A 27,289-nucleotide genomic window follows, 5' to 3' on the forward strand; every position below is an offset into this window, starting at 1 on the left:
TGTTAGCTGATAGCTGTTAGCTGTTAGCTGTTAGTTGATTGTGTTAATTAGAGGGTATAAATAGTTGATAACATTAGCTGATTGTAGAAAAGTGTTTGGTAAATTAGTTGTTAGCTTATAGCTGTTTGGTATAATTTTTTTTTTCTCAAAAAGCTAATTAAAAAAGTTGTTTGAAGTAACTTTTTGAATTTTAGTCTTTTGGAGTTGCAAAAAGCTAATTAACCAAACATTTATATTGATATTTTAACTAAATCAAACAATTAATAGTGGTCAAATAAGCCAAAATTGATCTATAGACCAATTTTTTACCAAACAGGGCCTAAATCTATAATTTCAAGCAATTGAGGTGATACATAACCTTCAATTATATGATCGAACCAAAGTAGTAAAAATAAAATGTATTTTAATTTCTAGTGATTTTGTTCTTGGTGAGTGGTCCCCTTTTTGGCTTTTACAAGTACATAAGTGAACTTTTCAATGCTTTTTACTCTAGGTTGAGTGGTCCCTTTTGGTCCATCCTTTAGTTTTAAAAAACATGTATAAATTTTCAATGCTTTTGTTGGTTGAGTGGTCCCTTCCTTAATTACAATTTCATCAAAGAATATGATTGGATGGACGGAAAACAGATAGTATTTGTATTAGGACAATGATTTTGGTATGTAGTGTGATAGTTAATGCACTTTTAAACTATTGGTGTATGCCAATCAATTTCATCAACACAACTAATCCAATATTCTATTTCAATCCACATTTTTTAATTCCTAGATTTAGTAATACCAAATGTCATTGGTTAGAAAATTGTTTATTCATTTCCTCGATAACCAATCAGGTCAGCAACCTATATTTGGTGGAGGACTGAATTCTATTTTATTGTTGATGAAAATAAGAGAATTGGAATAAAAATGGTCCTATTTGGTAATATAGTTAGCTTACCAATTAATTTTGATTTATTTGACCACTATTAGTTATTTGATTTGGTTAAATAATTAATATGAGTGTTTGATTAATTAACTTTTTGTAACTTATTGCTTCAAAATGCTAAAATTAAAAATACTGCTCAAAGTAGTATTTCCGATCAATTTTTTAAGAAAGTCATTTTGCATATAATCATCTATAAGTTAATAATTTGCCAAGCACCTTGTGCTCAAATGACACCTCTGTGGCTCCCCTTGAGGGAAGGTCACATGATCGTACCCCAGAACAGATACTACCTTGTAATAAAGTCGAAAGTCGATGATGTTTAGCTATTAGTATTCAAAAAATCTATAAACTAATAGCTAATGTTATCAACTAGTCAAACACTATCCCAATAAGCTAACAACTATTTACTAAACATCCCCAATAAGTAATTTTTTAAAACTTGGATGCGAATAAATAAAATTACAAGTTTCAAAATATGTCACTATTTTAGTATGCCCCTGAATAATTTTTCTACTTCAATGAAAAAAATAAAGAAATAACCCAAACCAATGCATCTCAATTAAGACTCACATTTTTGTTTTTTAGTATTATTAACTTTATTACAAGGTAATATTTGTTTTATACTTTATCTGTAACACCCCCGATTTTCATGCCATTTTAAACTTAAATATGCAAGATAATCTAACCACAAACATAAGCAAACCACAGCGGAAGTCTATATATATAAAGCCAGAAAACGGAGAGTGTTATGCCACGTCCACACTAAAGTGAACGCACAGGCAAGGTCAAAACAACATCACAATCTAATATGTCTAGCATAAGGGGCACACAGGTCCAAAACTCAACTACAACTGTCTGGGAGACTAAACTAGTCATCTCTATCGCGCTCGCCGACTACTCGGGACCTGAAAAGCACATAAATAAATGGGACGATGCCCGGTCAGCGAATAATGCTGGTAACCCATCAATACGCGTCAATAGCATATATAGATAGATAGTTTATTACAAAATCATTTTGAAACGGAATACTATATATATATCAGTTCAAAGCCAAAGATAGAAGTCAACCGCAAAGACTCTATATCACTCACAACAAGGGCAAGGGGAAACACATCCCAAACACATCAAGACACGAACAACAACAGAACAACTCAACAGTGCACAAGATGTAATCTACTGATCACAAAGTAGAATACCACTCAACATACTCAACAGATAAGGATAAACATCCACACACTGGCACTTCATGCCACAATGACACTTCATGTCACAAGTTCCAACCTTATGTCCTATTCCAACCTTATGCCTACCCCCGGCCTTATTACGGTTCCAACCTTTACCTCCGAGTGCCACCCTATACTTCCAAGTCCAACATTTTGCCTCTGGGAACCGTCGTTCCCCCTCCAACAACCGCCAAACAAAACCGCCGAACGCACAGTACACGAGGGTACATTGCAAGATCACATCACAAAACCGCCAAACCGTGTGAGCTATACTCACGATAACAAACCACCAAACTCATGCATGGCCACCACGAGGACCACATCTGTACCTTGGTGATTAATGTCCCATACCATTAATCGTGCGATCCAGGTACAACCAACACACACATTCATCATAGGAATCAATCAATGGATCACAACAAAGATATGAAACCATACTTAATCAAGGAAGGACTACAATCCGACACCAACGATGATCAACACAAGTTATCATACACAATTGGGAAGAACAAACCACACACGCTAGCATTTCAACATCAAACTAGCATGCTTATCAAACGGGTAAACAAAACATAGTTCCGAAGAACACACAAGACTCATCATGGTTCAACGAATCACAATGTTGAACACTTAGCACGATTCAAGACACCAAATCCTACATGGATTCCTACCATATAGTTCTAGACATACGAAACATCAAGAAGACACTCAAATAGCCCAACAAAGAACATCGGGAAGTCAAAACATCAATTACCGAGTCAAAAGAATGACGGGGAACCAATCGCCAAACATTCACAACCTTGTACCCGCGGGTGGGGCCACAGGTGGACCCCCACCCGTGGTTCCGCCCACGGGAACCACTTCCCACGCCAAGCGTACCCCGCGGGTGGACCCCTACCCGCCGTTTCGCCCGCGGGTACATACCCTGTACCAAAATAATCCCTTCGGGGATTTTCAACTCCAAACTCAAATTCAAGTTCAAAACACCCAAAATCTCAAAATACACTAATATGACTTGAATCAAATGAGTAGCCAAGCAATGGCATACAAGAACCCTAATAACAAGCTCCAGATATGCATCATCACAAAACAATGCATCAAAACCCACATTTCATAGCAAAATCACAAGTAGAATCCAATAAATTATCATATAGGTAATGAAAATAGATTTTGTAAAGCATGAGTTACCTCTTGTAGTCTAAACCTTCACTTAAAACACCTTTTCAAGCTCCTAACAAGGCTCTCCTTCAACCCCAACTTCAAGAACACACTAAAAGACCATAAAGATTTCATCTTTAGAAAAAGATACCTTAGAAAGCACTAAAAACACAAAAGGACCATAGATCTTACCCTCCTAGATGCTCAAGAGTAGGAAAGGTGGAATCTTGGAGACAAACTTGGAAGATCTTGGAATGCTCAAACTTAGCTTGAAGGAGAAGCTAAAATTCTAGAGAGAAGAAGGAGCTTTTGTTTTGAGTGTGTAAGGGAAAGAATGAAAGGCAACCCTAGGTTAGCTTGGAATACAATCATGAGGTGAAATGTCTTCATTACCCTTACTAAGATGAAAAAGTGTAAGGGAATAAGGGAACTATTCACAAAACTTAGAGTACAACTCATTGACTTGGGTTGACTAGTCCCCGACTATTGAATTTTCAGGAATTTAAAGAATAAATTACCAATTAGATTAGGATTAATTACTTAATTAATTAATCCCTAAATAGAATTCGGATTTACGGGGTGTCACATTATCTATCTGTTGCAGTTCGAAAAGTTAATATCCCACCATCGGTTTAATTCTGTGACTTTTCTTCAAGAAAAGTCATAAATGTGTAATCTGAACACAAGGTGTTTGGCAAGACTTTACATTTTTGTTGTTGCCGCTACAATTTAAAAATTGTTATTTTGTGGGTTTATTATATACTATTAACGGTGCATTCAAAAAAATATACTATTAACGGTTTAAACTTGATATTTGAAACATTTATTGAGAAAATTGGTTTTGAACCAATCAGTGATTGGTAGACATTTGTTAGAATTATTGTCGGTTGAAGCCGGCATGCCAATACGGATATCTCATTCAATATTGTATGACCTAGTTAATTAGTAGTAATTAACCATGAATAGCATTTTTTTTTTTTTTTTTAAGTTTTAGACTTTGATTTTTTCAAACAATATAGGGTTATGATCACAGCAACCACCATTTAACAAAATCAATTAAATCTACTTATACTAACCTAATTATCGTTTTCAAAAAAAAAAAAAAAACCTAATTATCTATTTCCGCTGCTTATCAACACACAACACCCTCACCGCTTTCATTTATCTATTAATAGCTGTAACTTGTAAATACACACCGTGTACGGTTAAATAATGTCTAATTATCAACAAAAAGTTAATAAAATTAAATGATAAAAGTAATTAAATAAATAATAAACACATAAATAAATCTTATAAATATTAGAAGATAGAATTTTAATTTTTTATGATAACAAATATTATTATCTAACATAATTTTTTTTTTTTTTTTAAAGACATTGAACACAACAGATATTGTGTTCCCAAAAAAAAAAAGATTTAACTTTTGACAAATGTATTTAGTTTTTCTTATAATTTTTTCTATTATAATTATATTATATTTTAATATTGATACGATAATAAATGAAATAGAAATATTTTATTAACAATAAGCCAATGATGTATATATTCCACACCAAATAAGAAGCAAATAAAAAATTAACTCTTTTACAAAAAAAAAAGTGAAATTTTATTTTATCTTTTAAATGTTTAAATAAATATAAGAAATTTTCAAATAAGAAAATTATATAAAAATACGTACACATAATTGATTAATTAAAAATTATTATTAAATCAAATTAAATTTATAGAAACTACATATAAGCACATATATAAGAATAGGATTGACAAAAAAGAATTAAGTTTAAATTTGGTAAAAAATTATAAATGCACAACACAAATAACATTAAATAAAAACATTTAGAATCTGTTTAGAGACCTAAAAAATATTTTTCGAAAAACAATTTATAGAAAGTGTCTTATTTTAATTTTCTAATATTCTATTAAATGTAGAACATTATATTTTTCGATTAAGAAATTATATTTTATTATATTTTTGTTTTGTTTGGTGCGGATGGTGGTAGTAATAAATAATTTTTTTTTTTTTTTTTAAATTTTATTTTCCTTAAATACATATCTAAACATAAAAAATTCAATAAATAACTTTTTAAACTCATTTTTTGAGTTTCCAAACGAATTCACTAATTTGCTAGTTAAGAACTATTATAAAAAATGTTAATATAACTTATACTACAAATACAAATATGATTTTACTTAAGGACTAACATCATTAGCTTTTAAATTAGATATTGAAAAAGTGAATTAATATTTCAACAAAATTACGTTTTAATATAGTGTAGTACGGAGTAGTATATAATTTATAGATTTTGGAGAGTCAAAACTCAAAAGATCCATTATTGGCAGAAATGAGGCAAAAGCTTGAATGATTTAAGTTGAGAAATCGGGTTCAGCCCGTTTGGAACTTAGATACCTAATCATGTTAGGGCACATTCCCAATCCCGGACCAAAAAACGTCATGGACATTATATTTTACAATGGAATGGATACACAATAACCATAATTTAGTCCATTCATTCATTCTACAGCTGAAGTTGATGGTGAAATGTGAGTGGCATCATCTCATTCATTCATTCATTCATTCATCAGGACCTCCGATCCAACCATTGAATAATATCATTGGCTACTTGTTCCTTTTCTGGTTCGAATAGCAGATCATGCAGAAGACCTTGAAAGAGCTTTATAGTCTTGTCAGTGGAGGAGGCATCCTCGTACAGTTTCTTAGATGCTTCAGGGTCGGTAACCCGATCGGCTGTACCATGAAGGACTAGAAATGGCACTTTTAAGCTGCTCAGGTTGTTTTGCAAGAAGGTGGTTATACGAAGAATCTCGTACCCAGTTCTTACCCTGATGGATCCAGTGAACACCAGTGGGTCAGAGTATTTGGCCACTAAAGCCTCTGGGTCCCTGGATACTGAAATGCCCCTTTTGTTAGCTGTATTCCACTGATATCTTGGCATCAACAACGACAAAACTGGAGCCAGGGCCTAAATTTAAATTAACATCACACCACAATATCTTCTTACATCTTTCACAACATACATACCTATATGCACCCCAAAGCCTAATGGCTTCACATACCTACAATTGTTATACCATGGACCAGGGTTCATATTGTATTATTATGAACCCTGGTCTAAAACTCATGTATATGCAGTTAACACACTCTGTACATGCAGTTAACAATTTATGCACTTATAAGTAGCTAATTGAAACAAGGCACATAACATGATAATTACAAACACATAAATGATTAACTGCAGGTACATAAGAATATGTTAACTGCAAACACATAAAATATTGGTTATATGTCTATATGTCTGCAGCTAGCTAATATATTCTGTACTTGCAGCAGTTAATAGTTTATGTGTCTACAGTTATGAATTGTGTTTGTAATTACCATGTGATGTGTTTTCAATTTGTTTACAAGTACAAAAATGGTTAACTGCAACTACAAAATGTGTCAAATGTAAGTACAAAATATGAACGTTATTTTTGGAACAGAAATGGGATAAGTCGGGTGCTCACCGTAACAACTGGATGCGCTGGCTGAACTCCCACAGCAGGTGATGTCAGTACAATGCCAGATATAAGGGTACTTACCTTCGGGTCCAGTGCAGTCTGAAGGTTTTCATGGGATCAGAGTCAGATAGAGTGACACATAGAACCAGCTTAGCAGAACTACTTAAAATATTATTCAAGGAAGTATTACCTTGAGGACAATTGCTCCACCTGTTGAATGTCCAAATAAAAAGCATGGAAGTCCAGGATTATTATCTCCTAGAACCTTTGATACAAATAATTTCTGCACAAAAATGAGCTGAGGAGTCAGTGATCAAGTAGGACATTCATGTAAAAGACATTATTATGTCACTCGATTAAGGGAACATACTGTGTCATTAACTGCATCGTCAAGAGAATGAACAAATGCATGTAAACCATCACTTCCACCGTGCCCTGTACAAAACAAAACCCGCAAATTTTTGTTATACTGTGCCTTGAAAATTTACAGTAGGGTTAAGACAGGTTTCATCAGTTCAGTTCAAAAGGCACATTTTTTACTCAGTAGCATGAAACTACATCATAAAACAACACAAATTCAAAATATTTATTCAGAAAGAAGAGCACCCTATCTTTTGCACTATAAAGTTTTAAGTCTTTTAACCATGGAAACTCTGTGTGTGTGAGAGAGAGAGAGAGAGAATGCTAGACATTAAGGTAAAAATGCACTGATGCTGACTTCTAGAGTTATCCTCTAGCAGATACCAAGCTGAAGTGAGTTCAATATCCTTCAATTCATTCCTATATCCTTGTAACTGCCATGTACAAAGTTAAGTAAGCTTATATATTGACTTAGGCAGTAAGGTTTGAGAAGTAACGAACAAAGATATGAATGTGGCTGACTTTAATTTGAAATTTTTATCAAAAGGTAGTGGAGAATCTAATCGCATCAAATAAAAAGTTTGTTAGCTTTTTCTTTCAAGTGAGGCATTCAGGGCTCAGCTTTTATCACCTCAAATTCTTAAGACCACACTCCCTCCCTTTACCATTCTTTTATGTACAATGCCTTATGCAAATATTCAAGTCAACATGCTTACTTATGAGGAGGAGCTTCACATGTTACTTTTTTTTTTTCGCACCAATTGCATCCGGATTGGAAAAAATTCAATCCCTGCCTGCAACATGCAAATATAGATGCATCGTTGATGACTGAGACAACTCTAGACTGTAAAATAGTAATGAAACATCAAGGGTTTTCCTAAATGTTGTACCCCAATCATTTCATCAAACATGTGCATTGTAAAGAAGCAAACCCTTTTCTCATGCCCGTATTCTTTCCCCTTCTCTCAAGAAAACGGAAATGTAAGGTTTAGAATAAAATCCAGTTTCTTGTGATAGTTCCTTATGTAGATATATACAATTTTCAAAGAGTTATGGCCCCAAGAGTTCAAAATTGTAACTAGAATTATATAGAAGTTATATAACAAAAGCGTAAAGGTATAACGATTCTAAAATAACCTAAGTGCATGAATGTTTTTGGTAATATTACTCCTGGTATTTTATAACCACATTGGGCTATGACTAATTCAGACCCCATTTTGGGGAGCTCTCCTAAAGGCAGTTAACAACTGAGGTAACAGCAATTCCATTATTTGCAAACTAAATCCATGGATTTCGAAACAAAGTAATACGACCTTTCAATTAACACCGGAAGTGAGCAAAAGAAGCATTTAGCAACAAACATGTCATAGGAATAAGTATTATAAGTATAACTGTTCACTGGAAATCACTTATTGTTACAAAATGAAGTTCGAACTTTGATTACTCAAAACATGCAATTAAAAAATAGAGAGTAAGGGAAATAAATAATATAAAAAGTGTGCTTTAGACGATTCATCAATTGTTTGTACTTACCAATCCAATCCATTCCATAAACTTTGAAGCCATTTGCATTCAGCTTCTTGGCAAAATCATTATACCTTCCACTGTTAAATAAGTATTATAAGCATAACTGTTTACTGGAAATCACTTATTGTCTCAAAACAATTAAATATGCTAACCTGTGCTCATTCAGACCATGTAAAATGATGACCAATCCCCTACACAAGATAATTTGAAATCTATCAGAAGCAACTAAATGTGTAGATACAATTTACTCTAAAAAGATCATTTTGTAGACAGTAAACAAAAAATAATAATAGTATTATAATAATAAATACCAGTAATGTCATATTAGAGCTTCAAATAAAGAAGGAGAATGTCATTTGTACCATTTTATGTGGCTTAGCTATTCATATATTAGTTGACCACAATATGAATTATTTCGATGAAGCCACATTAAATACAGATCGAATTTGGCATAAAAAATTTGATACAAATAGAATAAATACTAGCTGACAAATTTATTTAATATTTTTAGCATTTATTACTAATATAAGTGGATGAATATCAGAAAAGTGTTGTCCATGCCATAAAAGCACAAAACACTGGCAGACAAAACAAGAACAGCAGTCATCCTCAAAGGCTTTGAAGGGAATTTGGGCATTGTGATTCTTGAATTGCGGTTCATCCAAGGGGACCACCGATTGAATATCCAGCTGACATAGTATTCCATACTCATAGTAATCATCAACAACCATAACTTACATACATCTTTTATCTTAAAATTCTCAACATCTAGAAATGCTGGAAGCCAGGATTGTTGTTATCAACTTCATAGACATAAAAAATTATAGATTAATAGAAATGTACTTCAAAAATGTTCCGATGATTAGCATTTAATTACTACAAGCAATAAATTAATGACACCAAAACATATAGAGAACACAGTGCAGTAATTAATGAATGAATGAATTAATTAATTACCTGACTTTAACGGAAAGTGGAGTCCATGATTGAGTGAACAAGGTGTCACCTCTTGGCGTAACAAAGAGGGAAAACTCCCTAACCGTCTCATCATCATCATCATCCTGCATCACCCGCCTCATCGCCATAGCTCTCCTCGCCGCAACTTCCTGCTCCACCGCGCTCTTCCGAGAAAGCATCGTCGTCGGAAATCTCACAATAGCGCCCTTCCGCTCCGTGGCCTTCTCCTCCTTTCCGACGCCCTTCTCCTGGGACGCCGAGGCCGCCACAGACGCCATTCGCCTCCTGCCGCGGAAAGGAATGAGAAGCAGCAGCACGAAAGCATTGAGCAGCAGCCACAAACTCCGCAACGCCTGCATAGAAAACAGAGCGCTGATTCTTCCGCTCGCCCCGGACGTCAGAATTATAGTCGCCCTGGCGTCGATCCCCTTGGACACTTCCACCGCCATTGATTTGGGAAAGGCACACGCTCTCAATCCAGAAATTGAGTATCTCGCCGGATCACCCCCTCTGCTGCTCAACCTGGAAACTGATCCCAATTTCCCTCTGAAACGGAGCGAATGAATTCTAATTACATACAATTCGTGAATTGCCAAGCAAACCATAAAAGCAGGGGAAAAAGGCCTGCAAAAGAATTTATACTTCGCAACGTAATGATCTTCAACAAAAGTTTTGAGGAATGGATTGGAATTGGGATTGGGATTGAAATGAATGGTAAAATTTGTGTGTTTTTTTTTTTTTTTTTCTTAAGGGGAAATGTTGCTGAAATGGGTTGCCAGAAAGAGAGGTATATATATAACAAGAAAATGGAATTCCTTTAAATTTCTGAGGAGGAAAGCAAGTTTCACGAAATGAATCTTAATCCGTATCAGGGGAACACGGTAGCAAAATCGCCACGTATCTTTGAGAGGCACGTGACAAAAATGCGGCATTTCGAGACCTTTCCTTGGGAAATTGAAAGGGACAATTGCGGAAACGTGACAACTCACAAAGTGACAAGTGTCCTCCTTTACGTTAAGGGTGTTACGCGTGTCGCAATAATTTTATTTGTGGCTCCACTATTCCATATCTATGAATAAATAAAGGGCTCACTTGATTTTTGAACACGCCATTTTTAGGCAAAAAATTTTGTACCTGGTGCATGAGTGGCTGTGCCTTCGCACTTGAAATGCCTATTATATACCTAGAGCATCCGTACACAAATATGCAGCTTAACAGATGGGAGAAGGAGAGAATGGAGAAAATAATCCTCCTGCAAAGGAGGGGAGAATGGCAGAAAAAAAAAAAAAAAAAAAAACACCGCAGTTCCGCGCGTATCGCGGAACTGAGGAGAAAGGCCGGGCGCGTGCAGTGCACGCGACTGAATTCATTAATTTTTTTTTTTTTTGTTTTAAAAATCAATTTTGGTTTTTTTTTCCTCCCCTTCTCACATTCTCTCTCCTAATCACTCTTACATTATCTCCCAAATCTTCCCAACTAATGTGGATGCTCTTACATTATTGTCCTTTTAGCTCAGGCCGGTCAAAGTACAACTGAAACTCTTTATTATGGGTGACTTGCCTTACATTTGTTATTGTTGCCTGTGGAAAAAACAAACATGTCGTGTCATGTATTACTATTTTTTTGACTTTGGGTTTCTATTTCCCTCTTTTTGCGCATACGCACGTCGCAACGTGTACTTTGATTAGATGTCTATCTTGGGAGCTGTGGAGTCAAGATTAAAGAATACAGACGGTATCTTTATTTATTTTTTATTGTTTTTCCTTTTCTCATCAGTGAGCTCTTCAATCGTATTTTATTTTATTTACTAGTCTTAAGCTCGTTGCCTTTTATTTTGTTCTCTCACGCCTCCCTCTCTACAAACTTCTCCAGTCTCAGATTTTTTTTTTGGTTCGCCTGGTGTTCATAGAATTGTCGACCAATCCAAGATTTCTGTTCCAAACGGTTAGTTCTCTCTATTTATGGTTTTGCTGTTTACCCCACTTTTCAGTGCCATTGTTGCCTGTTGTTATTCTCTCTGTACGTTGCAAGTAATTAAACTCTGTCCTTCGCAAAAAAAAAAAAAAAAAAAAAAAAACTACTTTTTGTTTGCTGGGCGTGTATTGTTTGCGTTATATACTCTAAGCGCATTTGCTCTTTCCCATTTGTTTTCTTTCCCGGTCGTATTCGATATTCGACGAAGTTGCGTTTCTCTATGTCGCATGCTGCTTTTTAAAACGATTAAACGATGTTTGTGGACATTTGCAGTGGTTATGAGGCCGATTCCGTAATCGTACTACTGCTTTGGCCGTATTAGTTGTCGGATTCCTAACACTAGTTGATTACAATGCATGTCACCGTTTGTGGACTGTCTGTACTTGGCCTTTTTTCTGAAGATTTCGCCGTACATACCTCTGATGATAATACGTCGCGTCGATTCTTGTTTGGGCCTTCCGAATACATATTTCCGGTTATCTAACCTTTGATCCAGAAATCCTCTTATGCAGGTGCACTCTTTCCGTCGTTGCGGCCAAAATGGAGATTTGTGTTGCTTCTGGTGCAATTGTTGTTCTCGAATTTTTCCTTTTCTTCTGAACGTTACTTCTTGACGGTAGCTCTTAATTGCCGGGTTTTGATGCAGTCTGATTTGCCATGCCGACATACGTATTACCGTGTATTTGTGGATGCACAAATAAAAATTAAAATAAAATAACTGTTTGGCCTTCCGATTGGCCACTTTCGGAAGGTTTTCGCTTTCTTTCTGATCCATTTTTTTTCGGCACGAGTTACACATTCGCCCTTCTGTTCTTTTCATTTGTGGTTTGCGTTGTACACACCTAAGTTCAAACAAATCATCCACATATTTTAAATGCTGGAGGAATGGATCCAAATGGAAAATTTTAAGCTTCCAAACCAAATCGTAACAAAACAGAATCCAAAATATATAAACCGGACGAATCTACGAACCGGTGGCCAATTCAATTAGAGAGACCTCAGCTCTCATAATAATAATAGTAACCAAAAAGGAGAGTTCAAAACTCCAAGTATCACCATCATCCGAGACAAAATATATATGTAACTATAATTTTCAAAATTCGCATCTTACCTCAAAAGTCTTTGCACCCAAGTAATACTTTCAACCTTACACTTGCATCTGCAACCATTATAACAATTAGCATGCCATGAACCAAATATAAATAATCCACCAACGCTAATTATCCAACCAATACTAATGCTCCAAATACAAAGTACTAATACTTCATACCTAATCACTGTATTTAAAATACGAATGGTACTACTTCACATACTATATACTAATTATTTCACCAATATACCCCAATTCTCATAATAATTCAAATAATCCACCATATCACATAAATTCATAATAATCAATTTAAACATTATAAATCATACTATAACCAATAATCACATATTATTTCATAATATTATCCAATAATAAACTTCGCACATAAACACTTATTAAAAAGATTTTAATTTGGGGTAAACAAATTTTAGGTAGACATAAATCTTACCTAAAACCAAAGATCCATAATATGCTAACAGCTGGAATTGAACCCGAGACTTCGTTAAGCATCAACACGCGACCAGACCAGCAAACTACTACAACTTTTGTATTTTCATCTATTCAAATATATCATCATTACTCTTAATCATCCAGTAATTATATTATTATTATTATTAATTAATTACCATGCATCATCACCTTCACGCCATTTTTTCCTTCTGGCTGAAACCAGTATCCCCTTCGCCGTCCTTGCTTTATTTCTACTACCATAGCCACGGGAACTCACAATTACCCTTTAACTAGCATTTATATATATATATATATATATATATATATATATATATATATATATATATATATATATATATATATATTATTTAAACTCTTAGTTGAGTCATATTGAAATACCTATAATTCCTAGTTAAAGGGTAATTGTGATCAATTGAGATAACCAAACAAACATCAACTGTTGAGCATGTATCAGGCAGAGTGCGAAGCTTCTATAATGCTCCACAAAGCAAGTCGGCAAAACTCAGTCTACAAAGGAGCTAATGATGGGCACCAAATATTAGTCTGGGTAAGAGATCAAATACATTTGACAAAAATATTTGTAAGTGTTGCTTTGTGGGGTAATAAACTCCATATATTTTCATCAAAAGTTTCTCTGTGGTATTGAGAATAATGATGAAAGAGAATGTGTCATGTTAAACATGAAAATCTCAAGGGATTATTTACGAGTAAACGAAGTACCCGTCAAAGTGCATGTAAGTTTGGTCAAGAGAATCAACTTACTTGAGGGCTAATTATGAGGATTAGTCGTTGACTCATTGGAAGGACTTAAAGTCTAAGTGGTAATGAATTCGTGGTGGATCCCACTTTTGTGGTCAAACGAAACCATGAAAAGAGTTACAAAATAGTACACTAGTTGGTCATTTCGATAGTGTGTACCTGTGAGGTTGAGCTACAGCTCTTAATGAATTCATAACTCTTTGAGAAAGGGTGGTTTTGTTGAGACAAACTTAATGAATTCACAGCATGTGAGGTTGAGCTACAGCTCTTAATGAATTCATAACTCTTTGAGAAAGGGTGGTTTTGTTGAAACAAACCTAATGAATTCACCGCATAATGACATGAGTACAAAGTGCTCGTGGTGCCCATAGATACTCTGTAGCCAGTCATGGTGGTCTGCGTTGAGGTAGACTTAACAGAGTTGAAGGTCTATCCTAGAATAGACCTAACAGGGGATATCTCAGGGTCAAGAGTATGACCTCACATATTTTAAAGCGACCAAAGCAAATTAAGTGCGTTAAGTTCAAACTTTGTCTATTCGATGAGTTCAAGATCAAATTCACTCCCGTTTAGAGAAGTACTTAATGTCACTATATGACAGTTCAAGTTTTATACACTGGCATGAAAATTTGTTTTGATTGTTGTCAGGCAATGACAGCATCAGCCTAAGTCCCTTTAATGGTGGGGGATTGTTGGGAGCATTTAAAAGGAAAGGCTTCCTTTTGCCTATCCATGTTGTCCCACATTGGAAGTTTAGCCTCTTATACTCAATTGGGATGGTCTATGTTGAGATAGACCTAAAGAGATCCCTAACTTGAGTGGAAAAGGGCTACCATGGTCTATGTTGAGATAGACCTAAAGAGATCCCTAACTTGAGTGGAAAAGGGCTAACCGCCTCTTATGAAAGACAATGGGGTTATCCCAAGAAGCCGAGTGGCTAAGAAACATGGTGATAACCGTGCAGTTGTGGGCGTTGCAAATAACATTGCCTATGTAGAAAGAAACGACTTACTACTGATTTATGTCTTTACTACTCTATAAGCCTTTAATGGTAGTCTATACTAAGATAGACTTGATAGAGTTAAAAGTCTATGCTGAGATAGACTTAATAAGACATAAAAATCTGTAATGCGGTAAGACTTGTCAGAATTAAAAATCTATGTTGTGATAGACTTTGACAGGGTAGAAGTCTATTTTTGAGACAGACGTAACATTCTTGAATACTAAGGGTATTCATAAGAAGTCAAAGAGTTTGACTTTCGTAGAACCTGCTTTTTGAGTTGGTGTGTACATTCGAGTTCAAAATTTATCTAACCGGTGAGTTTAAGATTCACATCACTCCCGGGAAGAAAATTACTCAGTGTTGCTACGTGTCAGTTCAAGTTCTCAAACACTGACATTAAGATCAACTCATTTGTATTGCTCAAACTTTATCCTTTTCCTTTCTTCTTTAAATTTGTGGGGGATTGTTGGAAAATTCAAAGAGGATGTGCGCATTTTGTGCACTCCTTTTTTTGTGGTCAGCATGTTTTGTGCAAAGTTGTGGACATCATTGTTTGTCTCTCTTTGCATGGCTAATATGGGAGAGCTGCTTACTATATAAAGAAGCTCTTACCATATTTGGAAAACACATCTGACTTCAAAGTTATTTGTTCTATTCTTCTTCTTTCTCCCGTAGTATGAGCAATAGTGAGGTTTGCCTACGTGATTGCTAGTGCAAGCTATCCGTAGTTGGTCTGTGTAGCCTGTCGAAAGCGTGTCTGGGTTCTAACTGCACCGTTACTGGGCAAATAACGCTTTTAAGGTAGTGTTATTATAACACGGCACAGATTTTCTTTCTACCATACATCCGTAGTGTCCGTGCTTCTTAAAAGGCTTCCAGATCGTGCGTTGACGTTGCTATTTTCCCCAACAACAAGCTCTTCTTAAGGAGAAGAAACTTTTCATCAGTCATACTCATAGTCAAGCCACCACCGTCACGTCGCTGGAAGTCACCGCAGTTGCTCGCCACGGCTGGAGTAGTACGCAGAGGGGAGAAAAGAAATCATCACAAGGTCGCCGACGCGGAACTCCAACTCGCCTGAGAGGACCCTTTTGCAAGAAGTTCATTACTCTCCGTCACCGATGGGAAGAAGAGATGTATCTATGATGTATGGATGTTTTTGGTTGGAGGAGAAGAAGAATGAAGAAGAAGTTTTATATGTATATACAGACATACAGTAGTGTTTCGGCCATATGAACGGAAAAAAAAAACAAGGAATGAAGGAAACTTATTATGCTTGGTCAATATATGGAGGAAAGGAAAGGAACAAGAGAATGGAAAATAAAAATAAGGAAAGACAAGATTTGTGGTGATTTGGATGGATATTAGGAAAATTAGTTTGACTATTAATTATCCACATGCATAAATGAATTTGGACACAATCAAGACCACATTCATTATTTTATACACAAAACATAATCAATACATACCTATACTTACTATATAAGATAGATATATATTACAATATATATATATACACATACCACAAATATACATATCACATATATAATAATTATAAGCAAGTACACACCATATAATAAATGCATTATAATTTAATTATTTACACAACTAATATATCAAATATATCAAATACTATAAAACCACCTTATAAATAATCATAAAAACAATAATATTTACAACAAAATATCCCAAATAACTGGGGTATCACAACGGCGAAGGAGTATCGACAATGGTTTTCTTAGCGGAACGTTCAAATCGATCGACGTTCGAGATTGAGAGGTGGTTCCCCCACTTTCTCGCTAAACGTGTCTTCAGACGAAGATAGTGACTATCAGAATGACAGAGATATCTTTATTACTTATTCATCTACTCAAGGAGTTCGAGCAGGTTCACTTGAGCGAATTGCTTTTCTGCCTCCACAGCAAGATGCACCCGGTGAAGTGGGACGCCATGAAAGGTTAACCCGGCTGTGGGCGGCTCAAGGCAGATACTATATTGGTGATACACCGACTTTCTCGCTCGATGTTTCATCAAACGAAGATAATGAATATGCGTATGACAAAGATGACTTCATTACTTATTCATCTAATGAAGGAGTTTTGCCAGGTCCACCTGGAAAAAAAGAACAACGCTGCCTCCATAGCAGTATGCACACTCTTTGCCAACGTCGGCCATGGAACACATCTTATCGCCCCCTGGTTCACTTTTATGGGTGAATCCCTCTGCCCAAAATAGATAATTTACGGTGCCCCCTTTGTATACGATTTTGTATCGTGAGGAAACAAAGTCATGCTTTAAGTAATAAGTGAGAGATTGTTTTGTTCAATTGTTATTATTCATTTATTTCGTTTGATTACAGTAGCAGTTGTTAACTCTTTATCTTTTTCTTTGCATTTTGGACAGTCTCGTGAGTGAACTTCAGCTGTTGGTGAATTATGCAACGCCAGGCCAAAAATCGTGCCCATTTTACTGCTGAGCAAATGCGTGAACGGAAAAGAAATAGGGACGCAGTGGCGTGGCAAAAATTGACAGGTGATCATACAACTGTCGCTCAACCAGCACATGCCAATCCTGTAACAACAGCTGGGTAGACATCAACTTCTTCACCTCGTGCTTGCGACACAGGTACAAATTGTCATTCTTTCTTTTGCTCATAATGGAATTGTACCTGCTTTTTTACCTGCTGCTGACTGTAATTCATTTCGTCTATCTGTTTCGGTGTTTTATGTTCATGCCATGGTTTATTGCTGGTTGCTGCAATGTGTCATTTCACTCATTTGCAAAACATGCTTGCACAAATCTACAACTTTGTATTCTTTGCTTATAAATGCACGTTTTTCATGCACATTAAACCCTACACATTTTATCCTTGAACTTTTAATCAAATTGGACAAATGTATTGCATCCTTTATAATTTCTACTGTGTTGTCCGGTTATCAGTCACCGACCGACAAGACGTTAGACATGGAGCGTTTGTTTTTCCCAATATCCCTGATTGTATTTACTGTGGAGCAATACAGTTTCCCCATGAACCACCCACATTTTGTTGTTGCAAAGGCGAGGTCTTACTTGTGTCAAATGAAATGCCAGATCTATTGAAAAAGCTCTATACTTGAATTAACAAGCAGTCAAAAAATTTCACTGCATGTGTTTTAAGACTTACAACAATACCTTCGCGTTTACTTCTCTTGGTATTCATCACTACGACCAAAATCTTTGCAAACGTAATAAGGGTATATATACTTTCAAAGTTCAGGGTCAAATGCACCATTTCATCAATGACTTATTGCCTGATGGTTGTCCTTCGTGTAATCTTCAGTTGTATTTTTATGACACTGATCATGAAATACAAAATAGAATTGAAGCCGTTAGACGATTGGATGAGAATGTTATCAAAAATCTGGTTCAGCTGATGTCTTGCAATCCATATGCTAAGTGTTTTAGGAGTCTTAAGGATGTTGTTCACTCTGATGAGTTCAGTATTACATTGAATTCTTCACCTTCACTTGATCAACGACTTTATAACACCCCAACTGCTTCTCAAGTTGCTGCTGTCTGGATCGAAGACTCTAACGGTATTGGGGATAGTAGGAATATTCGGGTATACGCACATTGTGGTCGTTCGTTGAACATTCAATACTATTACGACTATGTTTTTAAGAGATCAAATAATTTTGGCACCCTAACATTCATCAATAACAACCGTAAATAATAGCATTATCCTTCAGTCGGATTAACACTAACAAGCCTACCAACAACCTTAAGTTGCTTCCGCGGTTTCTAAGACTTGCTTGATTTACACCAAACAAAAAGGCAATTCCACATAAAGCAAGTTTAACATCTTTGCATCCTCATTTGTTAGGTTCACGAAAAAGAATTCAGTTAACATCGTGCGCGAAGACTCTTCCCTGTTGACTATATGCGTTATCCTTTCATGTCCATAAAAATTTATATACTGTGAATTTTCTAATGCACTTGCAGTTGTATAACAGGAGGTTTCATCTCTGCAATTGCAAAACCAAAGATGTGCCATGCAACCTCAGGGGGCGATATCCACCTTGCATTTTGGTATTCTTTAATTTCATCAATAAGGTGAGGTTCCATGTCATCAGCCAAAACCATGCTAATCCTATCATGTCATTTATAAATATATTTGTAAATATACTTGACAGACTTAATACTTGCAACACCTCAACACTCATGTTGCAGTCCAACTTAACTAATAAATGAGGATTATAAGGCACTATCCATCTATTGTCAAGTTTGTAGCCTTTAACTTGAACAAAAAATGGGGTATTACGTCTCTTATAAATAGGAAAAGAGTCGTCATCAAACACAGTCCGACAGCTAAACGAGCGAGGGTATTTACTTTTGCAAGAAGGTGAAGATTGGTACTTCTTTTGCACCATACAAGGACAATTTGGATTAAGAGAACCACGGGGACTATGGACCATATGTTTTTTTAAGATGTTCGTACGATCTGGGGTGAACATTTTGGTCTGGTATTTTTGCTGAAACAAAACCATCAACAAAAGAAGGACATGTAACACTATATTTGTTTTTCAAATTAATAAGAAAATGGGCATGTGGCAAGCCCCTTTTTTTGGAACTCAATGAAATAAGTGTATGCAGCAACATCACCAAAAAAGTTGTTCTTTGTAATGTCATCCTTCAATTCGTGCAACTTAGCATGGAATACCTGCGCAAGCAAATCAGGTTTGTTCTGCGGCTCATCATTGTAATGCAAATGGTGTTTTATTTCAGGCCAGTTAGGATTGCATGTCATAGTCAAGAACAAATCAGGTTTGTCAAAGTTTTGGACAAGGGACATTGCATCCATATATCGGCCACGCATATCCCTAGGACCCCAGATGAACGATGATGGTAAGATAACTCTATGACCAACATCATTACCAAAGACTGCACCTGTCCCAACGCTATCTACCAGACCTTGAAAGTTTTCTGACCTGCATGCTTGTTGTTTTTTCCTAAAATAATCCAGCCTTTGTGTTTCAACTTTAATATAGATATCAAAAATAAATTGTTGAAACAACCTTCCCGTATGTAATAATAGAGATGTGTCACCTGGCCGGACCTAGAATTTATATGCATAATATTCTCTGCAAGACACCGAAGACCGTTTCCGCCCTTCCCGAAACACTACTTCCTTTGCTCTAATAAGATTATCAACAATTGATCGTTCATTAGCAATAATAGACAACGAAGCAACATGCCCAAGAGGTTGCAAATGACCTGCCCGGCAAACTCTTTGAATACCCTCGTGCCATCTAACGTCACCAAAGGGGAACAACAAAGGGTAATGTAATGGATCATAATGTAAATCGTCGTATGGCTCCATCTTTCTGTGAAGCTGAAGAGAAACTTGGCCTTCTAGCAGGAGATTTTGTTGTTGAAAAATCATTGAATGAGGCTGTCTTGTTTCAAATGCCGTCAAGTCCGCGCAAGTTTTTTGCTATGCTTATGATCTTTTGCGATGTTTCAAATCCACTGGCAGTGTGGATAAAGTACAAGAAACACATTTGTGAAGATTTTTTTATGAAGCAGTTTGCATATGAATGATGAGGCTGAACCATTAGTACTTAAGATCATTGAGACAACTTTGCATGGCATAGGGAAGACAATCAAAGACTACAACTTGGTTGAAGTATTGAAGCGGCATGATTTCCCAGGAGTACTTACAAATGAAATTGCACATGAGCAAAACCTGCCTGTCGCTGCAGTAGACCTTTTGGCTATCCAGAAACTTAATGCTTGCAAGAGGGCCACATTTTAGACAATCATGGATGCAGTGTTGGCAAACAAAGGCCGTATTTTTTTTTTTTTATTTTTTTTGTCGATGGCCAGGCGGCACGGGAAAAATGTTTTTGTACCATTGCTTGCTGGCAACCGTGCGTTCTAGGGGTGGATTGCTCTTGCAACAGCAACTTCCGATATAGCTGCATCCATCTTACCCGGAGGCTGTACTCCACACTCTCGATTCAAACTCCCCCTTGACAGCACAGATAAATATATATGTAATATAGGTAAACAAACTTCAGATGCTAGATTACTTCGGTCTAGCAAATTGATTCTTTGGGATGAAGCATCAATGTCACATTGGAACATTGTTGAAAACCTTGATACAACACTCAAAGATATTATGGAATGCTGTGATTTATTTGGAGGGAAACATTGTGTTTGGTGGAGATTTTAGGCAAACAACTGCCAATTGAGAGGCATGGAAAAAGAGAAGATTTCATTGCAGAATCTTTGGTGATGTCAACTTCTATATGGCCACACATTTGTCAAATAACTTTAGTTCAAAACATGCGCGCACAAACAGGTCTTGCATTTGCAGAGTACTTTATGAGGATTGGTAATGGCACAGAACCTCTTGTTCAGCAAAACAAAATTAGGATGCCTTCTCAATTTCTGATACAAAATTGCACTGCACAGTCTCTGTTGGACGCTCTGTTTGAGGCAGTTTATCCAAATTTGCAGTGTTTCTTACAAGACCCATACACATTAATGTAGAGGGCAATTTTGACCGACGAAGAATGAATTTGTTGATGAGATTAATATGTTGTTGCTAGAAAAGTTCCCTGGTGAGACAAAATGTTACATTAGTTATGATGAACCGCTCGACACAAAGTATTTGCATTGCCAAGATTATTTACATACATTGTATCATCCTAGCTTGCCTCCTCATAGTTTAACTTTGAAGAAAAATTGTCCAGTAATCTTATTAAGGAATCTGAATCCATGTGAAGGCTTATGCAACGGTACACGACTTATATGTGATGTATTTGGAGATCATACCATGAGTTGCATTATTGCAGTGGGAGAATACAAAGGTAAGCATGTACTGATTCCCAGGATACCACTGCAACCACCAAAGGATGAAAGATGTCCGATTCTATTCAGAAGGAGCCAATTTCCCATAAAACTTTGTTTTGCATTGACAAGCAATAAATCTCAAGGCCAAACTCTAGATTTTGTTGGCATTTATTTGAAAGAAGTAGTCTTTAGTCATGGACAATTATATGTAGCAATGTCTCATGCAAAAAATGGTGCTTCATTGAAAATCATTATATTCAACGATTCAATTGGACCACCATTGATAAATCTCATAGAAAATGTTGTTTACCACGAAATTATTAAGTACATATTATAATCTTCTATCTTCACTATGGTTTGGTTAGAAGTAAGTATATTTAACATTCTATTCTTCTGCCTTCTGTATTCTTATTTAATGTTTCTGTTTTGTTCTTATCTTATGTTATTGTTCTTGTTGGTCCCAAAGGGGATGCGGTAAAAGTCTAGGGGGGGGGGGGTGAATAGACTTTTAAACGTTTTCGCGAATACAACAATCGCTAAGGCAACAGAAATATCAAGACTCTTAACTAGATTGTTAGAGTCTTGTGCACAGCGGAATAATTAAGCAAGTGTGTGTGATGAATGTGTCAAGTATATCCACGTGATAAGCAGTAAGTAAATAAAGCAGTAAATGACACAAGGCAATTTATAGTGGTTCGGGGGTGATGTAATCCTCCTACTCCACTTGCTCTTATCGTCCAAGAGTAATTCACTATATCCACTACTTCTCGGTTACAAGATACAATGAATTCCGTGATCTAGTGCTTTGATCACCAAGCCCACACTAATCACGCCCAGTGCCTCCAACACTGCTGCTTCGGATTTCACAACTCCGTGCTACTTTCACAGGATTTCACAACTCCGTACTACTTTTCCCCCGTCTTCCACGATCCGGTCGACGTATCCCGTGATCTGGTGCTTTGATCACTAAGCCCGCACCAATCACGCCCAGTGCCTCCAACACTGCTGTTTCAGATCTCACAGCTCCGTGTGACAATCTAGGATTTCACAACTCCGTGCTACTTTCCTCCCTTCCTACACTCCAGTAGGAATATCACTTGTTTGTAGAAAAACAAGTTTCACTAGCTTCCAACTTTGAGACTTCTTGAGTGGATCTTCAATATGCAGCAAGTCTCTCAATGATGAAGATTTTAAACACTCCTGAATATTTTTTCTTTGAGCTCTGAGTGTTTTTCTCACTTGAATATTTTCTATATAAGTATAGCACTTGTTCGTATGTACTGTTCGTTGCTTGTGTTGGAAGTGTGGTTGGAAGTGCTTTGATCTGCTTCAATCTTCATCCTTTTATAGCTGGTTTTGAGAAGTTGTCCGTTGGAAAAAGACAATCTCAAATTTGAATTTCAAACCTCAAATTTGAATTCTTGTAGCCTTTGTAGAAGATCTGTAGCTTTCTCAGAAGATCTTATTAAAAATAATATCTCTGACATTTGAGATATTTCAGCCATTGCTTAGCTCTTGGTCCATGTGAAGAGACTCTTAAAATATTTATGATGTAGATGGTGTCTTCACGTGAAGAGGCTCTTAAAATAATTTTGATGTAGATGATGCCATCTGGGACTTTCATCTTCTAAGTATTTTAATCTCTCGTATGGCTACTGATGAAGGCCAATGAGATCTCTTGATCTGGGTCTCATACTAGTGTGGCTCTTGGTCCATGTAAGAGACTCTTAAAATATTTCTGATGTAGATCGTGTCTTAACGTGAAGAGGCTCTTAAAATAATTCTGATGTAGATCATGCCTTCTGGGACTTTCATCTTCTGAGTATTTTAATCTCTCGTATGGCTACTAATGAAGTTGTTTATGTTCGGCCAATGAGATCTCTTGATCTGGGTCTCAAATCCTTGATTGAAACTTCATCTCTAACTTCAGCTCTTACTATATATAGCTTTTGAAACTTCATCTCTAACTTCAGCTCGCTCTTACTATATATAGCTTTTGAAACTTCATCTCTAACTTCAGCTCTTACTATATATAGTCTAATGAGACTTCATCTCTAACTTTATCTCATTTGACTTTGACTTGTGAACTTCATCTCATACTTTAACTTCATCTCATACTATATATAGTCATTACTATATATAGTCTGATGAGACTTCATCTCTAACTTCATCTCATTTGACTTTGACTTGTGAACTTCATCTCATTTGACTTTGACTTGTGAACTTCATCTCATACTATATATAGTCATTTGACTCTAACTTCATCTCATATCATACTACATCTCTAACTTCGTCTTGACTTTTACTTAGTCTCTTCATCTCTTCGACTTGTGAACTTCATCTCTTCGACTTGTGAACTTCATCTCATCTTGACTTTTACTTAGCAAGTCAACTTCATCTCATACTATATATAGTCATTTGACTCTAACTTCATCTCATATCATACTGCATCTCTAACTTCGTCTTGACTTTTACTTCGTCTCTTCATCTCTAACTTCGCATTGACTTTTACTTCGTCTCTTCATCTCTTCTTTTGACTTTTACTTCGTCTCTTTATCTCTTCTTTAGTTTCAAATCACTTCGTCTTCGTCTAGTTTGAGACGAATTACCTCAGCTCCTACTTCTTCTCCTTCTTAGTTTCGAATTATTGAATTAATTTCGAAACCTCAGCTCCTATAATTTTGCCTTATAAAATTATAGAGAGTGAGTTTCAAACCTAAGACCTTAAGGTTTATACACCAAGCATTCATCCATCTCGCCTATACAAATTATTGGTTATTATAGCATTCTCCTTGATGTATTTCTTTCTTTCCATAGATGCTTGATCTCCAAGATTACTTCATGCAATTTCATTTGCTTCTCTTTTCTTCGTATGAGATTATCAGTGTGACTTCTTCTTTGAGTTGGGGCGTGTGGGCTTATTTAAGTATACATATCATATGCATACATCTCCTTCTTTTTATTCTTCTTCGTATTTTTCACTTTTTCTATTTTTGTTAATTTTCCTTTCATGGTCTATGACACGCCTAGACTTAAGAAATAAAATTGGGAATTCTAAAATACAATTTGGCATATCAAAATCTATTACAATATATTCCTAACAATTTCCCCCCTTTTGATAATGCCAAAATCCTATACTCAGTCATTGGCTTTAAGTCTTTTGAAAAAATATTTTTGCTCAATTTTATTTGACAAAGCCATGATGAGTTTAACAAAAAATTTTCTAGGGAAATAAAATTGACTCGTGAATTAATTTTAGAGAAGTTCCTAATACGCATTTGCATATTTAATTCTAGTCATTTTTTTCTTTTGTTATGCGTTTTACATGCTTGTCTTTTAATTCACATTCTAAATACAAGTTAAGATATCAAAAAGAAATATAGACCACTTTAGGAAATTAACATAACTTATATGATCATAATAAGGGAAAATACTTGATAATTTTGAAACAGTAGTTTACACAACATAAGTTTCGAAAAACATACGATCAGATTACCTCTTTTGCCTCTTATCGCTTCTTCCGTTCTTCAGGACATCTTTGATGTGTCCCCTCATCTTGTACACATCATTCTTGATACGTTCACAGAAGAATTCCTTGTTGACTTGTCCGGCGAGGTAATTTTCATATGCTTCTTTCAGAGTTGTTCCCGGTAGAACTCCAGCATCAATCCATTTTATGCACTCATTGAAGCTTCTACCTTGGCCTAGAGAATTTCATGTGGTTCTAGTGAGATTTTTCAACTCAAACCACATATCCATCTTCTTTCTCTTTCTCTGTTGTTCCTTATTCTTTTCATTCACCCAGTGAGCTACTTCAGCTAGAGATTGCTTTTTGATCATGGCAGGTGCGTTTTCTTTGGTCCATACAGTATATGGCATTTCGGATTTGGAGCAATTGAACCAATCATCAGCCTTTCCTTTAGATGAACCTGCACCTATACCAGAATTAGCAAATTGAGCAAAACCCAAACCATATGGAGATGCTTGGCGTCCACGGCCTCGGCCTCGGCCACTTGGTGGTGTAGCTTGTGGTTGCCCAAAGAAATATTCTTGTTTCTGAGCCGCCATATGACTGAGATATTCTTCCCCCCTTTTGGCTTTATCAGCAAGAAAATTAAGAACACGGGTATCTCGGTCTTGGTTGGCGTTCACGATCTTGATTCCTTCATTGGCTACATCAGAAGTATTCTGCAAAGTTTCCAACTTCTGTGTCATGGAGGATAGCTCAACTTCAAGTTGATTGATTCTTCGTTCTTGATCTTGTATGGCCTTCAGTTGCCTCATATGTCGTTCATAATTGATCTTCTCAGCATCTTCCTTTTCCTTCTTCAAATTTTTGATCACTTCAACCAAACTGGCAACTGGCAGTTATGTTATTTTTCAAACTCTCTTATGTTCTTTTGAACTTGGACTCCAAGGATGTGTTTTTCAAAGATTTGCATGAAATTTGACCTTGAGTTGTCAAATTCTTGCATCGCCAAATGTCCTTGATCTCTCAAAGTAGTTCCGATCTTGTGGCAAATTATATCTCCAGATTCGGATACTTTGGCAAACAAAGTTGTCAAAATGTCATCTTCATCTTCTTCAGGCCGGTGGTGTGTTGTCCAGTTTAGATTATGTAGGGATTTGAGAAACTTCCTTCTTGAATCTGCTAGAATTGGAGTTTCCACAAGTTGCGAGCTTCTTCCTTAAGATGATTTGGCCATAGTAGTATTTTCTTGACAACTGGTTCCTTTTTCACAGTTTTCTCGTTTTGTATTGACTTCTTCTTCTCCTTGATAATTGTCAATATCTTAAGAGAAACTTGGATTTGAAAGAATAGGTTGCTCAGACGATGGTCTGTCTTCTAGTGGGGATTGGAAGTTTGCAGTAGTTTTGACAGAGACATTTTGTACTGCAACTTCAATTAATTGTCCCCCCCCCCCCCCCCCCCCCCCAAATTGATTCTCTATTTTCAATTGGAACTTCTACTCTTACTTGTTCTCCAATCTCGTCTCTAATCTCACCTCCAACATCTTCTCTGACCGTGTCAACATCATCTCTGATAGAGTTATTTACTTCCATTTGTGGACCATCAAAATTTCTCAAAATTTGGTCATTATTTGATTCAATATTTGTATGTCTTTCGCCTTCAGTGACCGGAATATTGACCAAATTTAAATCACCAATCATAGCAGTAGTAGTTTGATCATCATCAGCAGTATATAACACATGTGCACATACAGGTGAAATATTTTCTCCTTCTTCATTCCTTTCTCTTAATGCATCAAGAAATTCATTAGCAAGATTAAGAGAAGGTTCACCTGGATTATGATGGGTGCCCACAATAGATCTTTGCAAAACAATTTGTAACTGAGCTTCATTAATCTTCTCCAATTGAGCTGGTGAAATCTGAGTTACATTCTCTTTGGCCACAGCTACAACAACTTTTCCTTTTGCAGCCTTTTCTTCAAGTTTTGATCTGTAAACTTGATCTAGATTTAGGTTGGGTGC

General features: G+C 36.1%; 1 protein-coding gene and 1 long non-coding RNA gene across 4 annotated transcripts; both read right to left on the reverse strand.

The window, feature by feature from the left end:
- Nucleotides 1-5,645: 5,645 nt before the first annotated feature.
- On the reverse strand, nt 5,646-10,455 carry LOC109183857 (monoacylglycerol lipase-like). Of its 3 annotated transcripts, XM_019333914.1 has the most exons (8): nt 10,305-10,447; nt 9,663-10,208; nt 8,858-8,896; nt 8,712-8,782; nt 7,189-7,253; nt 7,009-7,101; nt 6,825-6,917; nt 5,646-6,283 (listed from the first exon to the last, which is right to left on the reverse strand). In XM_019333914.1, the coding sequence occupies exons 2-8, from the start codon at nt 10,109-10,111 to the stop codon at nt 5,882-5,884; spliced, it is 1,212 nt and encodes a 403-aa protein (XP_019189459.1). In that variant the 5' UTR covers nt 10,112-10,208; nt 10,305-10,447; the 3' UTR covers nt 5,646-5,881. The 3 variants fall into 3 exon arrangements, with proteins under 3 accessions (XP_019189459.1, XP_019189457.1, XP_019189458.1); XM_019333912.1 differs by having other exon boundaries at nt 9,663-10,447; XM_019333913.1 differs by lacking the exon at nt 6,825-6,917 and having other exon boundaries at nt 9,663-10,455.
- A 1,725-nt stretch (nt 10,456-12,180) lies between these two features.
- On the reverse strand, nt 12,181-18,318 carry LOC109183831. The gene is made up of 3 exons (XR_002054636.1): nt 18,184-18,318; nt 14,962-14,963; nt 12,181-12,192 (listed from the first exon to the last, which is right to left on the reverse strand). It is a non-coding gene; the product is annotated as an uncharacterized LOC109183831 (long non-coding RNA).
- Between the last annotated feature and the right edge of the window lie 8,971 nt (nt 18,319-27,289).

This window comes from Ipomoea nil, unplaced genomic scaffold (assembly GCF_001879475.1).
Source record: "Ipomoea nil cultivar Tokyo-kokei standard unplaced genomic scaffold, Asagao_1.1 scaffold1179, whole genome shotgun sequence".
Lineage (NCBI taxonomy): Eukaryota > Viridiplantae > Streptophyta > Magnoliopsida > Solanales > Convolvulaceae > Ipomoea > Ipomoea nil.

Bases quoted from the DNA above. Each gene is read 5' to 3' on its own strand.
- LOC109183857 (XM_019333912.1), bottom strand. From the start codon at position 10,267: ATGGTTTGCTTGGCAATTCACGAATTGTATGTAATTAGAATTCATTCG. The intron at 8,897-9,662 runs GTAATTAATTAA...TATCTTGTGTAG, and splicing joins CCACTTTCCGTTAAAGTCAG to GGGATTGGTCATCATTTTAC. The intron at 8,783-8,857 runs GTTAGCATATTT...CTTATTTAACAG, and splicing joins CATGGTCTGAATGAGCACAG to TGGAAGGTATAATGATTTTG.